A 2,838-nucleotide genomic window follows, 5' to 3' on the forward strand; every position below is an offset into this window, starting at 1 on the left:
AAGTCACTCGCTTATACTGGGCAGTCACTAGCATATGGCCTTCATGGAAGTGAAGTGAGGCAAGTATTTTATGTTTTCTACATGGTTTCTGTTAAAAGCTTTCAATTTCAGGAGACATAGAATGTCAAAGAAGTCAATGACCTAAGATTCAACTCTTTGTTGATATCATTTCTATGTCAGTAAATCCTACTGAATATAAGTACTGGGAATCCCTGTGTCACTGTGAAGGCTCTGTAGCCTGTATTGACCTTTATACATTTGTAGTTTCCTGAAACTGAGTATGTGAATTAGACTTTCTGTGGTTTTTTCTGCTTATATAATGGGGTAATGATTGCGTGAATCTCATTGGAGGGTCAGGACTATCAGATGGGCTAATATCCCTGAAGGGTGTATAAATGAGGCTTCAACTAAGCAAAGCAGAGGAAGGGGTTGGTTTGTGTGAACCAGGGGTTGATGGTGAGACACCATTCTGAGCTGAAATATCTGCCTAACAGAACTTCTTTTACTGAAGGTGATTCAACTCTTGTGCGACTCCCTGTCTTTTCAACATTTCCTGCTATTTGGAAGATATTTATGATCGCGACATTCCTCAAATGGATCGCTTCCTCCTGGATAAACAAAGGTAAAAGCTTAAGATGAGCTTCATGGAGGGTTTCAAATTGGATCTTTATGAAGCATAAGCACCTCCTCCATGGGTTTCAGACATGGGCAATACTAAGTATTGCCATGCTAGCTCATTTGTCTCTCACAACAGAATTTCCACCGTGATTATAGTTGTGCTTCAAAACTCACTGATTCTGACATCAAAAGGTTCAGATCTGCCTTAATAAGGAAGAGGGCATGGGTAGGGTGTTACTCAATTCATACTAGATTTTAAAGTCACCTTGCTGATATGACTTTCCAATTTAGTAGAGCTACTGCCTTCACCCTGTTAGGAAGTACATTCCACAGAGAATGTGGAATAGTGGGAAGCTGGTAGGGAAATTTTTGTGGCAAGAAGGTACAGTTTGTAGTGCACTCAATCCTTCTGCTTTGGAGGTGGCAATATTATCATGTACATGCCTAAACTTTATTTATGCTCAAGAACACAGTGACATCCTTCAGGCCATAGTTATTCATGAACATTAACCCTACATCCAAAGATATGAACCCATAAGTGATCTAAATAACTTGGTGCACACAGTAAATGTTTAGTATTCATTTGGTGCTGGAGAAGATAGTTTCTCACATAAGACAGTTGGGATACTTCATATTCAGCAATGAAATGAAGGTAATTTTCTAATGTGTATGTTTGAGTAAGTAAGTCATGGGAAATGATTGAAATATTCATGAGGGCTCATGTTTCACATACAGATTTTAACTTTGGTCACATAATAATAATTCAGGTTTTTCAATATGTTTTCTGATAGCATATGCACTAGCATACACATGTAGAAATATAGCAGACAATATAGATGAATTAAATTTGTGTAAGTTCACTACAATAATTTACAGGTATTTTTGCATTCTTCTGCTTATACCTCTCAATTAAGCTATTTATCTTATTTATGTATTGTAAACACTGCTTAATTAAACATCATTTAACATGTGTTGTAAATTATTGAGTATTAATTCCAAGCATTAACATGTTTAGTTAACAAATCTGCACATTTCAGCATTTGATAGATAAATAGTGAAATTGCTAATCAAACCCTCTGATTGAGGGAACTTTGGCCATAGGTATATTACTTAATTACAACTTTTTGTGACAGCCAGGACAAGGTATGAGAACTTATTGCTCTGTAAACCATGACTCATTTTGTTTTCCATTGTCCCTTGTGTTCCTGACTTGACTATATACTTGTTCAATTTCATCTTCAGACTTGCCAATGTGATGGAGTACCTCTTCACGTTTAGTGGCCTCCTCTGCAGCCTATCAGCCTTGGTGTTCGAGATAGTCATCGCCAGCTGCCAATTCTGGCGCCTCTGGGAATTCGATGACAAGTTTGTGCAGTTCGTGTCTTTCGGACTTAGGGAAGCTTACTACCCTCAAGAATTTAATGTTTCAGGCGCTGTAACCAAGATTCTGGTGCACACCCCTATCAATTCCACATGGACCATTTCACCTGAATTTGAGTACGCATGGACCCTGATAATGTGGGCTGTTTCGATGAAGCCTGTAGTTCTGATTTTCATTGCAATCGCCATTAATATTGGCTGCATGAAAGACCCATTTATTGAGATGCAGATATTTTGCTACAAGGTTGCTGCCTTAGTTTTGTGTGTTAGCAGCATCTTCACATTTGTTTCTGTGAGCTGGAACCACTTTGTAGATCATTATGGCCAAACCACTCTTGACTTTCCACCTGACTTTCCTGTTAAAAAAGAAGCCTTAATAAGCAAACACTATACTGTTGTGTTCCCAATAGGGGTACTAATTGCCACCATGTCACTCTTTGGTGCTATCTTTTTTCTCTTTGAGATAAACTCTTTGAAACTAAAGAATCAGGTGAAGGCCAAGTGTGCTTCCTTAGTGGCCGATCAAAAGATATGAAGTGAGAACTACATTTGCAACATCTGTCAGAAGAATCCTAGAAGAAATTCCTATTCATATAGTTCTCAACTCAATCTAAATAAAGCATCAACTTTATTTTCTTGGTCTGTCTAAATGACTTCCTCCTCTGTCTAACCTGTCTCTTTCTTTGGGTATTTTCGTATCCTAATCTCTGAAGGCCATGATCATGCGTTCAGATATTTCCGACAGGCAGTAGCAGGGAAATGTAATGGTGAAATGCATGTTGCAAAGATATTTATCATTGGATAAATATCAAGTGAAAGAAGGTTTGTAAGGAAGCTGAC

At 38.1% G+C, this 2,838-nt stretch overlaps 1 protein-coding gene across 1 annotated transcript; it reads left to right on the forward strand.

Annotated features, from left to right (window-relative positions):
- The first annotated feature begins 1,873 nt into the window (after positions 1–1,873).
- Positions 1,874–2,533, forward strand: LOC121444363. The gene has a single exon (XM_041646176.1). It carries the CDS (start codon positions 1,874–1,876, stop codon positions 2,531–2,533), a length of 660 nt encoding a protein of 219 aa, XP_041502110.1.
- Positions 2,534–2,838: the final 305 nt, after the last annotated feature.

This window comes from Microtus oregoni, unplaced genomic scaffold, assembly GCF_018167655.1.
Source record: "Microtus oregoni isolate MIOR12 unplaced genomic scaffold, Mior012 000121F_002, whole genome shotgun sequence".
Taxonomy (NCBI): Eukaryota; Metazoa; Chordata; class Mammalia; order Rodentia; family Cricetidae; genus Microtus; species Microtus oregoni.

Excerpts from the sequence above, each read along its gene's own strand:
- LOC121444363 (XM_041646176.1), top strand. The coding sequence starts at position 1,874 with ATGGAGTACCTCTTCACGTTTAGTGGCCTCCTCTGCAGCCTATCAGCC.